At 40.6% G+C, this 12,968-nt stretch overlaps 1 protein-coding gene across 3 annotated transcripts in view; it reads right to left on the reverse strand.

The window, feature by feature from the left end:
- The window catches only part of PTPRU (protein tyrosine phosphatase receptor type U), a 231,435-nt gene that overhangs the window by 65,358 nt on the left and 153,109 nt on the right, over positions 1-12,968 (reverse strand). For 2 of the 3 annotated variants that reach the window (XM_082245604.1, XM_082245605.1), the window contains exons 10-17: positions 12,733-12,934; positions 6,883-6,985; positions 2,340-2,613; positions 2,167-2,203; positions 1,633-1,771; positions 1,446-1,475; positions 868-1,019; positions 470-660 (exon numbers count right to left, since the gene is read on the reverse strand). In XM_082245604.1, coding sequence (XP_082101730.1) covers positions 470-660; positions 868-1,019; positions 1,446-1,475; positions 1,633-1,771; positions 2,167-2,203; positions 2,340-2,613; positions 6,883-6,985; positions 12,733-12,934 — 1,128 coding nt within the window. The remainder of the gene's footprint in view (positions 1-469; positions 661-867; positions 1,020-1,445; positions 1,476-1,632; positions 1,772-2,166; positions 2,204-2,339; positions 2,614-6,882; positions 6,986-12,732; positions 12,935-12,968) is intronic. The other variant, XM_082245606.1, reaches the window with a different exon arrangement.

The raw sequence follows: 12,968 nt of genomic DNA on the forward strand, positions 1-12,968 counted from the left end.
GAGTAGGGGGAAAATGTCAGTAGCCTCCACCTGTAAAACCATTCATATTTTGGAGGTTGTCTCATTATTGCTCATCTAGTGCACCTGTTGGTAATTTAATTAACACCAAAGCAGCTGAAACAAATTAACAACCCCCTCTGCTACTTAAGTGAGTAGATCAATATCCCAGCAGTTTAATTGACTTGAAGCTATACTCTGATTACAAAGGGGCAGGGCTGTGACACCTATTCTTTGCTTGTACTAAAATAAGGTCTGCAAAGCATGTTCTGCCTATAACAGAAAATGTTCTGCAGGGCATGTTCTGCCTGTTCTGAAAGATAATCTAGAAGACCTGTGTTCTGCACGGCATGGGAGATTCATTCGAGATAGAGCTATTCTCAGGAACAGCCAAGGTGAAGGATGTTTTAACAAGACAGATGTAACCTATCAATGGCATTTCTCAGTGATATGATAATTCTATAGTCTATACCTCATATTCTTGTTTAAATCCATAACCCTCTGCAACTTTCATCTGGTTTATGTGTTGGAGAAGATCTGCAACGCGTACAGCAGGGTGTAGTTGCCCAGTGTGATAGGGAGAGCCTTTCCTGCCTCCATTCCTTCTAGGTGACCCGCCAAGAAGGCTGCTTGACTCTGTCACAGAGCCAACACGTTGCTCCCCTGAAAATATGAAAATGCAAATAAATTCCTGCTTTTTTCAGTGTTCTCAATCAATGGAAAGTCAGCACAGTATAAAAACAATCATAGTTTATAAAACATTGGACTTATTTTACTTTATAAGCTGCACCAAAAGTTAATCTCTTAATGCAAAGTCAAAATTATCTGTCAAATCTGCAACTGCTAAAGTATTTGACCGAGTGGACTCACCTCGAGAGCCATAGTTATGTAGGAACGTCAGCGCTGCCTCTTCCTGCAATAGCTTTGGTTGGTCTGTGATCTTGGCATGTTCCCTAGGAACTGCAACACAGGAATTCTCATGCCGCACTGGTAAGGCAGACTTTGTCAAACCCATTGGTTTTCTGTGAAAATAAAGAAATAGTTCAGTAATTAATTAACATGCTGTGTTTCTCCCATCACTAATGCCACAAAGTGTAAATTAGCCTTGAAAAATGTACTTGATTCTTGATATTACCTGAAATTTATATGGTTGGGAAACAAAAATGGATAGTTAAACGATATCCCTTCATCTACCAAAGAAAGGTCATGTATACCAATCAAGCCAGGAGACTTTAGCTTGCTAAATATAAAGTCTTCTAGCAAGGTATGCCCTAGATTTAAACAAAACTAGCAAGAGAGTAAGTTATCTACATTGCTATTCATAGGTATCCCATGTAGACCTTTTTCATGGCTTTAACAAAGTTTACTATGTAAATTCCAAGCTTTTGTCCAAATTGGTAAGCCCTAATTTTTATGTGCTATTGTCAGACTTCTGCAGTCATACTTACGGATAGTAAGCATAAGAAAACTGAGTTCTTCTGGTAGCATTAGAGATAAAAAGGAAAGATTGAGAACTTAATGCAATGTACTAATTATCGTTTAAGAAACATCACATACTATAACAAAAAAAAACAAAAAAATCAGTGCAATATACTGCGCCACTCAACATACACTTAAGAATATCTAGGTACGTACCCCTTCCGTACAATGATAATGACAGCACCAAGCAGGACGATGAATACAATCAACCCACCAGCACAGATACCAAGCACAAGTCCCATCTCTTCTGAATGCTGTGGGGCCATAGAGAAGCGGTGGCTGTCTTTGCAGGGAGCTACCACAAAGTAAAATAACATATAAGATATGAAGGTACGACCAGAAGATATTTAAAATGACATGCAAAGATTGAATAAAAACAATGACGCAAGACATTTGGTGGATAAAAAGAGATCAAAAAGCAGGATGTCAATACAGAAAGAGTAAAAAAAAGAACAGATAGACTGCAAAACATAACACAAGAAGAGGATAAAGACTATTTTAATTGGACAAAACATCAATAGAAGGTTTGAAAGGCAAAAGAATGCATGACAGTATCACAGAGAGCAGAAGGAATATGTAAATAAGTGAGACTGCAGGAGGTGGTGCAGTAATCAATAGTGGAATAAATGAGATAAAAAAGATGTAAAGGAAAAATGTATAACACTTTGGAACAATAAATCTGGTTGTCACCTTTCCTGGCAATCCTAACACAGTTTAGACGTGTTTCCTATAAAGAAAAAAAGCAACATATGCTTAATGGTAAAATACATTTATTAGGTGTATTCCTAGTACCTATGCATAAACAGGCCTTCTTTCAGCATTACAATAATTAAATTTAGCTCACATTTGTCTGCTAGACTTACCCCGCGATGATGGCTGGCAGCTTGCAGGTAGATGAGATAACCTTTCCGGGGATCAAGTGGGGGGTTCCAATAGCCTCCATAGCTTCGATTGTCACCAACCATAAAGGGAGTGTCCCGAGGCAATTCACTGGGCGGAAGTTCTGCTCCTACATAACTAGTGGCACCCTCTATTTCTGCTTCTTCATATCCACCTGCCGCCGGGAAGCAGCCCGGAACAGCAAGCTCACGCCGAGATCGGCCGGAGTTTTCACCCTCAACCAGAACCTGATAGAAGCTGAAAACAAAAAAACATGTATGTTAAAAAGCATAACACTTTTCTGTGGTAAAAAAAAACATCTCAGATCTTGGCAAACCAGTCAATTAATAAACAAGAAAGAGCATATATCTGTTTGCCCTAAAACTGAACTCTAGACAGCTAAAATTCCTGTTCTGAAAGCTACCACTTGCTTCCCTACCAGGTAAAAACTCACTAACACTCGATTAGTAGGGGGCAAGGACAAGCCTAGTCACTCTCAGTTCCCAACACACGTCATGTTTAAATATATTTCAGAAAGTTTTATAAAAAGGCTTGACCAGAAATCCATATCAATGGCTGGAAAGATGGAACCCTAACACTTTGTATAAACTACCGGGACCTGAATGCCACCTCTGTAGCTGCTGTCTCTCATCTCTGAATGATTCAATCGCTGCATGGAGCCCAGATTTTATCCAGTTTTGACCTGGGGGGGGGGGGGGGGGCAGAATCTAGTTTTACTAAAGAAAAAAAGGTGAATGGAAATTCCTCATAAGTATCTCATAATGCCCTTTAGTTTAGTAATGCCCCCCATGGTATCCCAAAACCCACTTAATTAAATATTTTGAGATCTCCTTTATGCATGTTTGGTGGTGTATCTTGACTACGTTTTTGTCTATTTCTCCAGCCACAAACATTGTCAGCACATACAGGCGGTATTACAATGCTATTTATTATGTATGTATATATACTGTTATATACAGTATTTATCGGTTACTACTAGAGTTGCACGATTAATCATAAAAAAAATTGCGATCTCGATTCACCCCCCCCCCCTACAATGTTAAGTGCTGACCAAGTGGAGCTGCTGGGCAGAATACTTCTGGAAAAACAGTATCATGAGTACTTAAGCATCTGCCCAGGGGTCTGCCTAAGAGAGGGGACCACTCCAGAGGGGCCAAGAGGATCCAGAAGTCAGCTAACCCAGAGTGATACCGTAAAGGAGGTGCCAAGTTGTTAAGCCCTGAAGATAAGGGGGTAAAGGGGGCGCCAGGAAGGGCCCTGAAGTTGCTCAGCAGTGCAGTCTAGTATAAAGGACAGCTACCTCAGGAAAGGAGTGCCTTAGGAAGCTAAAAGGACTCTTTCACAGTTAAAGGCAAAGTAAGGTAAGCGGCCTAGCCATGACTAGCTCAAACAGTGTTAACCAGCGTCAATCAGAGTTAACCAGCGTCAGTCAGCATTTTCTATATCGTCCCAGCATATTGTGCATAGTTCAGTTTAATTGGAGTATCCCACTCATCCCTTCTCCTATCCAAGTTCCTAAAAATAATAAAAACCAAACAAACTGGACTGGTCCTTGTCTGAGGTGAAAACACTTGGAAACATGTCAGAATGGTCTACTGTTGCTAATGGTAACCCAGGGGAACCCACACACAGCCGCTCCCATGGGATTAGTGCTACATATAATTTCCTTCTTGAAAGGAATTAACTTCCGTCTGTAAGTGAGGGCAGTTTACCCTCTTAAAGACTAAACCTTTTTCTGACACTTGTTGCTTACAAGTTAAAATCAGTATTTTTTGCTAGAAATTTACTCAGAACCCCCAAACATTACATATTTATTTTTTAGCAGAGACCCTAGACAATAAAACGGCGATTGTTGCACTCTTTTATATCACACTGTATTTGCGCAGAAGTCTTTCAAACGCAGTTTTTGGGAAAAAATACACTTTAATGAATTTAAAAAAAAAAACTAAACAGTAAAGTTAGCCCAATTTTTGGGATAATGTAACGCTGAGAAAGAAAATTTGTGAGAGAATCTTGATCTTTATTCTAAGCAAAAAAATTGTGATTCTCATTTTATCCAGAATCATGCAGCTCTAGTTACTAGTTTCTGGTGGCACCCATCATTGCCCTGACCAAAAAAGGCACTGATCCCAAGAACTGGCCTCTGGAAACCTTGGACGCTTTAGATGCTCTGAAACCACTTTAACTGAACCAGCTTTACATTGACCAGGTACTTTGAAACAAATTTCCACCTGGAAATCAATGCTCAGACATAAATGTTATGAGGTACTGCTTTAATTTTACTTCTTATCACTCTACCAATGTGTTATATCTAATAACCAATCCCTCCGTGATAAAAAAAAAGTGCTCACTCATCAGATAACCATGACCTCTTATAAAGAATAAGGTCAAATGTTATAATAAACATTGCGCCATTAGGTTTTCTCTGTTAGCCTTTGTTGGCTTTATGGTGTTGTGGTGAGCAGATTGAGAGTAATATTCCTGACATCCTGGAAAGTGGAGGCTAAGGGAGAGTGGAGTTTTCTCTTGAAAAGAAAGCACACTGTAACCTTCTTATTCCTTCCTTTTTTTTTTTTAACTCTGTTTATTGCTAAAAGGTACGACAGAGTATCCAAATCACATTATAATAAGTAAATGCTTGTATAAAGCATCAGATCTGTACATTAAATACAGCAGTGGTGCAATAAATTCAGATACATGCAAAGAAAACAACAATTGGGTGTTTTCTGGATTCAGTGTATTGTTTTAAATTAACATAAAAACATATTCCCATGGAAGAATTGCTCTCAGCATATTTTAGGAGCTATAAGAAAAATGGTATTTAATCTCCGGAGTGGTTAACGTAAAAGTAGATGCACACCACACATCCCAGATTTTATTACACTTCTGAGAGCAAACCCTGTTTTCATAGATGAACATTTCATATGGAATAACTTGGTTAACTGCCACTGGCACACTGAAAGTGGGGAGGGCTGCATCCATTTGAGAGCAAAAAACTGGCTAGGAATAATGTTTCACACAACAGATTTCTAGTGTATCTAGGCCAACGTTCTTCATTTAATAATCCCACCTTCCAATTCTTTATAAGAGGTCATGGTTATCTGGTGAGTGAGCACTTTTCTTTAGAGTCACATGTGTGATCACGGAGGGATTGGTCATTGGATACGGCACATTGGTGGAGTGATAAGAAGGAAAATTGAAGGAGTACCTCATAACATTAATGGGCACTTGATTCTGGCACAGTACTTATATTCGAACACTTATGACTGAATATTGTTTGATGCTAATATAGCCCCAACCTTTTGATTTATTCAAGATTAATCCCATGTCTTTCAAGCTATGCCTTCCACATCAACTCCTTTCTCGCCTCTCTTCGAAAAACACTGGTCCTCACCACATTCTCACCTCTACTCCATTTATTTCATCTCAATGAAGATGAAGTTCAGCAATTCTTAGAATTCAAGTTTTCCATAGGCAAGCTGTATTACTCGTTGGACTGCAAAGGCTTCAGTCTGCAAAATCCTTTCTGGGCCTTGGCATCAGATGTTTTTGCTCCACACCTTGTGTGAAAATGTAATTGCCTCTTCTGTCTGAAACCAGGCTCTCAGCAAGTGGGAAGACCCCATAAAGGGGGAAGTGGGGTAATGTCCCAATTATTTACTGCCTATAAAATTGAAAAAAGTTGTCGCTACACACGAAAAAGAGTCACTGCCGTTATTGCTGCCCAATCAATGTGCAGCATAAGTAGCTTAAATAGTGGTAGTAAATGCAGACCACAATCTACATCCTCCAGGGGGCAGTACTCTGCTTGTTGTTCGGTATACACCATGGGCAATAATTAAAGTGTAGTAATAACTTTAATGAGAAACAATAGCAGCAGTATGACATCAAAAATCCAGACCCATCCAAACATATAGAAGCAAAGAAAAATGAGCCGCTGACACTTACATCGATCGCTGCCACTCAGTACTCGGATGTGTTGGCTAGACATCACTGTGCGAGCTCTACCCTAATTATTTACTATGACACCTATGACATAATGCAAGTACTTTCTCAATACTGGACAGCTGTGTGCAATTCCAGGTTTTGCCCAGATTGTTGTGGTCGCATTACGTAGAAATCTGCCATTTTAGCTCAAACAGGACATACAGTCTCCACTCCAGTAATGAGTCAGAATGCTCTGCAAACCTACTGAGGTCAATATTAATAACCAGCATTATCCAAAGCTAGTATTCACCTCTACAGCCCTAAAGCCCATTGCACATTTTCTGCACCCACAGCCTTGCTGCATTCACAGGAAAAGGATTTGATTGTTGTACGCCTAGTATAAGTTTTAAACATGACCCTGCTTTTATGTCTTTTTAAAAATTAAACTAGATAAGGAGGGATGTGATTGATGTCACTGATTCTATGTTCTAGGTAAAACATAGCAGGGTATGTTAATGCTATGGAAAAAATAGTGCCTACAGTTAAAAAGACATATCTAACAAAGGTAGGGAAATTTACCTTACAGGAGATCCTCTTCCTTGTGCAGGCCTTAAGAGAACCGTAATTGTTTGATCAGTTTCAGCAATTGGTGCAGGTAGGTCTCGGTAATCAAAAGCAGGTGCTAGAGGGAGAGAACAGAAATTTAGTTGTTATAAATGTTGCATATATTGCTGACTATAACTGGAATTTTGTACAATGCAAAATGTGTTTAACCTATGTGTAAAGCACAGCAAAAAAATTGCCTTTGGAACACTATAAGCAGCAAAAAATCAGCATACAAAATGCATATCTCTCTCATTCATTCCAGTTAAAATACCTTACATTTAAACAACTGTTAAAGCAAGTTTCTCTTGGCCATGTTTAATCTAAATTATTGTCAAAGTTTATGAAGGTATTTAAACAGTAGAAGAGGTCAGAAAATAAATCCGCAATTCCTGCACCAGGGGAGAAAAAATTGCCAAAGTTGTTACCTACAATTATCTGTGCCTCTATGCAAATAATTATGTGGTGGAGTGTGACTCTCATGTATTCAATTCTGTTGCATTCTATATAAATGGTTGTGTACAACTCCCATACCGCATATTAAAAGGCATATTGTAGTGACATCGGGATTAATGTTTACATGAAATATGCTCCCTGTCACGAGTAGGTTTTTTTTTTTTTGGACCTTACATAAACTTTAAGGTGCAAGCTCTGCCCTTACCATGGTATTTCCATTTCTACTCTGTACGGTGTAAGAAGTGACACCTTCACAATGCACGTGACACTGCAATGAGTTTTCAAGGTCCTAGCTAGCATCTGAATTCATGGTTGTGAATGTTGCTTTCATCTATAAAAACCTTTTTTTTTTTCATTGTACAAAAGCATACAACAATTTCAAAACGTTTGATGCCACTCTCACAGAGGGAACAATGCCTTACACACATATAAACAATATAACACATAATAAAATAAATAAAATAATCATACCCTAAAAAAAAAAATCAGCATTAAAATATAATACATATTCAGCTTCCACTATTGTATGCAATCCATTGTACAGCAATTACAAACTATATTTAAAATTTTGCGTTAATGGCGTTTATAGCCCTTGCGAAAAACTGTTGATAAACCTACACATTAATATTTCCCTAACGCCTACCTGACAAACTATCAATATAATAAATCATGCTTGCTTTCCTCAGAAAACAGAGCTATCTGTATCTACCTACATACATTCTAGTCTCCTCTGGTGTCCTTTCCATTTACTGTAATCAGTAGAATATATCCTGATTGGTAGCTATGAGTTGTTATTTAACTGCAGATGACCAAAACTACAGCAGACCAGGCCACCTGTGATGAGAAGATGTCTCTAGGAGATGAAATGGAATTTATACTGGCAGCTCAACTGATAATAGGCTCCCATCAAATCAACAGCTATTGCTTATATTGTTTTACGTAACGCCGAGCTTTTATCATGCAATTTACAACTCGTGTTTATGCACTCTCCATAGTAAAACTGCATATATGTTTCATGAAGTAAGCTAGAAAAAACCAACATTTATAGAAGCTATCACGGGCTCTGACATGCCTTCAAATACCTTGTCTCTTCTACAGTTACTAAAATTCCTTGCTGCCAGCATACTATAAACACTTATCTTAAACATATCATCAAAAGGAAAAGCATTTTGCTTTTAATATCATCCATGTGTGCAATGTGTGCGATGCCCTAAAGGGGGTGGGGCCCCCTGTGCTCTAACACACAATGCACACAAAGAAGAGTCCTTTAAAATAACCTCCCTCCGCGCTTATGTGCTCCCCCTAGCACCGATCATCTGTGGCTCCCCTGCACCTGATGGCCACGAAGGGATCTAACTCTGAAAATCCAACTCCCCCTGTACTGGGCCCCACCTCCCTGACCCTGAGGCGCTTCCTCCCTGCAGAGCTGCTGGCCGGCTTCCCTTCTCCCAGTACCGATCACTCACTGTGTTCATTCATCACTGAAACATTGTAAACTGTGTCTACTATGCTTTGGTTTGTGAATGAACAAGAAGTCTCTGTAAAGAAACTTCTATTAATTTATCACCAAAGCTCCTCCCTCACAAAAAAAAGTCAACAATATTAAAAATAAATGGGGAAAAAAAACGGAAAATGTAAAAAAAATAAATAAAAAAAAAAAACATAGTAAGGCCTTGTTTACTACAATGTACACCCATGCAATGCCATGTTTACCTGCCAGGGATTGACAGAACACCGAGGCAGGTAGTCCCATTGATGTAAATTAGGAAGCAGCGGCTGCACGGATACAGTCACTTCTCTTGATTTGACATCTGTTTGGATGCAGGTGTATGTCCCTGAACTCACAGGGATCTGCATACGGGGCTGTGCACTCGTACCCACACGGATGTCAAATTGGGAGCTGTGACTGTATCCGCTGCATCTCATTTGAAAGGAATGGGCATGTCTGCACGGTGATGCACAAAACACCATTACAAACTCCTGCACTATATACACTATATTGTACATTACAGGCTCCTGCACTACATACACTTTATTGCACATTACACACTCCTGCGCTATATATACAGTACACTATATTGTATATTGCAGACTCCTGCACTATATACACTATATTGTATATTGCAGACTCCAGGACTATACTGTACGTTACAGACTCCTGCACTATATACACTATATTGTACATTACGCACTCCTGCATTATATACAGTACACTATATTGTACATAGCAGACTCCTGCACTATATTGTACATTACACACTCCTGCGCTATATATACAGTACACTATATTGTATATTGCAAACTCCAGGACTATACTGTACGTTACTGACTCCTGCACTATATACACTATATTGTACATTATGCACTCCTGCGTTATATACAGTACACTATATTGTACATTGCAGACTCCTGCACTATATACACTATATTGTATATTGCAGACTCCTGCACTATATACACTATATTGTAGACTCCAGCACTATACTGTACGTTACAGACTCCTGCACTATATACACTATATTGTACATTACGCACTCCTGCGTTATATACAGTACACTATATTGTACATTGCAGACTCCTGCACTATATACACTATATTGTATATTGCAGACTCCAGCACTATGCTGTACATTACAGACTCCTAAACTATATACACTATATTGTACAATACACACTTCTGCACTATATATACACTATACTGTAGATTACATACTCCTGCACTATATAACACATTACATACTTCTGACCAGTTGCTGGTAGTTAGGTCGTTTTGACTATTTTGAGTTAGTCTTTAAGGTAGGCTCAGACAAGGTATTAGCTCTCTGTCAATTTTTAGTATACACAAAATCATGCAGTATGTAATGGAAGATTTTATTTTTTTTAATGATTGTGCTGAGATTTATACATGTTTGTGAGATTCTTACTTGTGGCACAGCAATCTAAGTAAATGTTATAGGTACAAGAAGGCTTTTGGGTTTTTACCCATGCCCTTTAAGCCCCTTCCACCATTACTACAATTTGGCCAGACTCACTATTTGTCATGGCGTGCTATGTGAGCTGCATTACTCTTTCATTTGTTGTGCCCAAAGGTGCCTCAGGTCTTTTACAATCCTAGAAACTCTCTTGGCACAATGAAAACCATGCTCACTCTTCACTGTGGCACACCTAGCACACCACATTTTTTTTTTATTAAGCAATAGGGCCCAACTCATGATCTTGCACACAGGCCCACTGATTTCATTGACACCCCTGATATGGTATTTTAGTTCCTTTTAGAATTTACATTCCTGTGTAAGATTTAGAGATATAGTAATATGATGTGTGATAGCCAAATATAACCTGTTAGATGTTAATCAGATAAAAAATGGAAGCTGATACCTATGAACACCAATAGTTAGCTGCTGTACTTCCCAAGACACAAAGATTCCTCTTGATCTTTTTTTCACCTCAGATGAATTTTAGCCAACACAAAGCCAAGCATATACATTTTCCATGAAAATTATGCATATACAGAAAAATTCTAATATTAAAATATAGCTACAGAAACAATCTTTTTTTATTTTTGTACAGAGAAGGGGAGATTTACCTTCTCTATTTATCCTAGTGACATTTTCACCAGGATAGAAAGTATTGAGAAATAAAAAATGATATGGTTGCTTAGGGAACAAGAAATTAAACCTTTCAGTTTCATACTTGTTCTGCTGACAACTGTCTAAGAGTGTATTTCTCTGTACTTCCTGTTGGATCTTAGGTGCTGGGTAAGTGGAAATCTCCTCCCATAGAATACAGACAGCAATACAAACCCAAGAGGGGTTTCAACTAGGGATAGACCAATTATCGGTGGCCGATATGCACTTTCCCCGATATATCGGTATCGGCCCTGGAACTGGGCGATATTTCCGAAATGTTTGTGACGTCATTCTGCCTTCTTAGGCTGCCTCCCTCACCTTGGACAGCCTCGTCTGGAGTCGGGACTAGTCTCGTGGGAGTGTATCACAGCCATACACCCACCCACAGCAGCCCGGTACCAGCCAGCCACCCACATCCACAGGCCCTGTACCAGCCAGCCACAGGCACTGTACCAGCGAGCCAGCCAGCCACCCACAGGCTCTGTACCAGCCAGCTACAGGCACTGTACCAGCGAGCCAGCCAGCCACCCACAGGCTCTGTACCAGCCAGCCACCCACAGGCCCTTTACCAGCCAGCCACAGGCCCTGTACCAGCCAGGCAGCCAGCCACCCACAGGCCATGTACCAGCCAGCCACCCACAGGCCCTGTACCAGCCAGCCACCCACAGGCCCTGTATCAGCCAGCCACCCACAGGCCCTGTATCAGCCAGCCACCCACAGGCCCTGTACCAGCCAGCCACCCACCCACCACAGGGTGCCAGACAACCAGCCACTCACCACAGAGATCCAGACAGCCAGCCACCCACCACAGGGTGCCAGACAGCCAACCACCCACCACAGGGTGCCAGACAGCCAGCCACCCACAGGCCCTGTACCAGCCAGCTACAGGCACTGCACCAGCCAGCCGCCCACAGGCCCTGTACCAGCCAGCCACCCACAGCCCCTGTGCCAGCCACCCACCTACCTCAGGGTGCCAGCCAACCACCACAGGGTGCCAGCCAACCACCCACCAAAATGTGCCAGACAGCCAGACACCCACCACAGGATGCCAGCCAGCCACCCACCACAGGGTGCCAGCCAGCCATCCACCCACCACAGGGCGCCAGCAAGCCAGCCACCCACCACAGGGTGCCAGCGATCCACCACAGGGTGCCAGTCAGCCAGCCACCGACCATAGGGTGCCAGCGGGCCACCCACCACAGGGTGCCAGCAAGCCAGCCATTAAGTATTAAACAAAAATTAACATGTTCAGTACCAGATTTGTGTCAAAAATTGTCTTTATCTTTCAAAACTTTAAATGTACAAAATATCGGCCCCTATCGGCCAAAACCAATATGTTGTGACCAAAATATCGGTATCGGCCCTGAAAAAACCATATCGGTCTATCCCTAGTTTCAACCATTCTCCACTCTATCCAGAATTAAAAAGGCTTTGGCTAGAGAAACACTTTAACTTAGTCTAAGAAAAATGGCCCATACACAGATGTAAATATGCTGTAAAATGAGTGATTGCAATGTGTGATGGTATAATTGTATTAGCAATACTTTTTTCCAATACCGCCTCTATTAAAAACAAATCAGATAATCTAATAAATGTATGCAGCTCGTGTTTTCGAGCCCCAAATGACTTTATAACAGTATGTGGATTGCAAAACTGCATTTAATATGTTAGGTTACTTAAGAATATTTTGGAAATTGATAGACACATATCAAAATATCTCAGACTGATGGAGAATAGTTACCTGAAATATTGGTAGTCAGTTCAGTAAGAGCGCTTTGACCATAGCCTTTGCTATTGCGTGCTCGTACACTCAGTAGGTAGGTAGTTCCTGGATGCAAGTTCGTGAGAAGATGGGATGTTTCATTGGGAGGTTTGCAGATGGTGGAACGTGGCCCTGGCACAGTTACAGCAGGATCTGAGGATTCAATAATTTGGTAGCTGAGCTGTAAAAGGGGAAAGAGAAATGTGATGACTATA

The sequence above is a fragment of the Pelophylax lessonae genome (genome assembly GCF_965119305.1).
Source record: "Pelophylax lessonae genome assembly, chromosome: 2".
Classification (NCBI taxonomy): domain Eukaryota; kingdom Metazoa; phylum Chordata; class Amphibia; order Anura; family Ranidae; genus Pelophylax; species Pelophylax lessonae.